Here is a 378-nt window from a genome sequence, read left to right as displayed (position 1 = left end):
CCAAGGACCCTCTCCATTAGATGCAAGGCAAGCAACAACCACAGAAGGAACCCCGATTTCTCAAGGCGACAAAGAGGTTCCTCTCGAGGCAGAAACAGGCATTATCAAGACCGTGAACACTCAGAAGACCTTGATGAAACTGATCAACTCTCCTCTAAAAATGGGTCAATTCTTTCTCTTTCAAGTAACCAAAGGCAATCAGCTACTTCAACTCCCGGTCGAAGAGAGAAGGAAATCGTCGAGCTTTTCAGAAAAGTCCAAGCTCAGCTTCGAGAGCGTGCAGCGATAAAAGAAGAAAAAAAGATTGAAGCTTCACTAAATCAAGGGCAAGGAGAGAGAGGGACAGTGGATTCTCTTCTCAAATTGTTGAGAAAACAC

At 44.7% G+C, this 378-nt stretch overlaps 1 protein-coding gene across 1 annotated transcript in view; it reads left to right on the top strand.

The window, feature by feature from the left end:
- Positions 1–6: 6 nt before the first annotated feature.
- The window catches only part of LOC109827098 (SAP-like protein BP-73), a gene marked incomplete at its 5' end in the record, with an annotated part of 1,089 nt that continues 717 nt past the window's right edge, over positions 7–378 (top strand). Inside the window, 1 exon segment of the mRNA XM_020394059.1 lies at positions 7–377. Within this exon segment, the coding sequence (XP_020249648.1) occupies positions 7–377 (371 nt within the window).

Source organism: Asparagus officinalis, unplaced genomic scaffold (assembly GCF_001876935.1).
Source record: "Asparagus officinalis unplaced genomic scaffold, Aspof.V1 AsparagusV1_Un20, whole genome shotgun sequence".
Taxonomy (NCBI): Eukaryota; Viridiplantae; Streptophyta; class Magnoliopsida; order Asparagales; family Asparagaceae; genus Asparagus; species Asparagus officinalis.
Note: the sequence above shows the minus strand (reverse complement) of the source record. Positions and strands in the feature narration are given on the sequence as shown.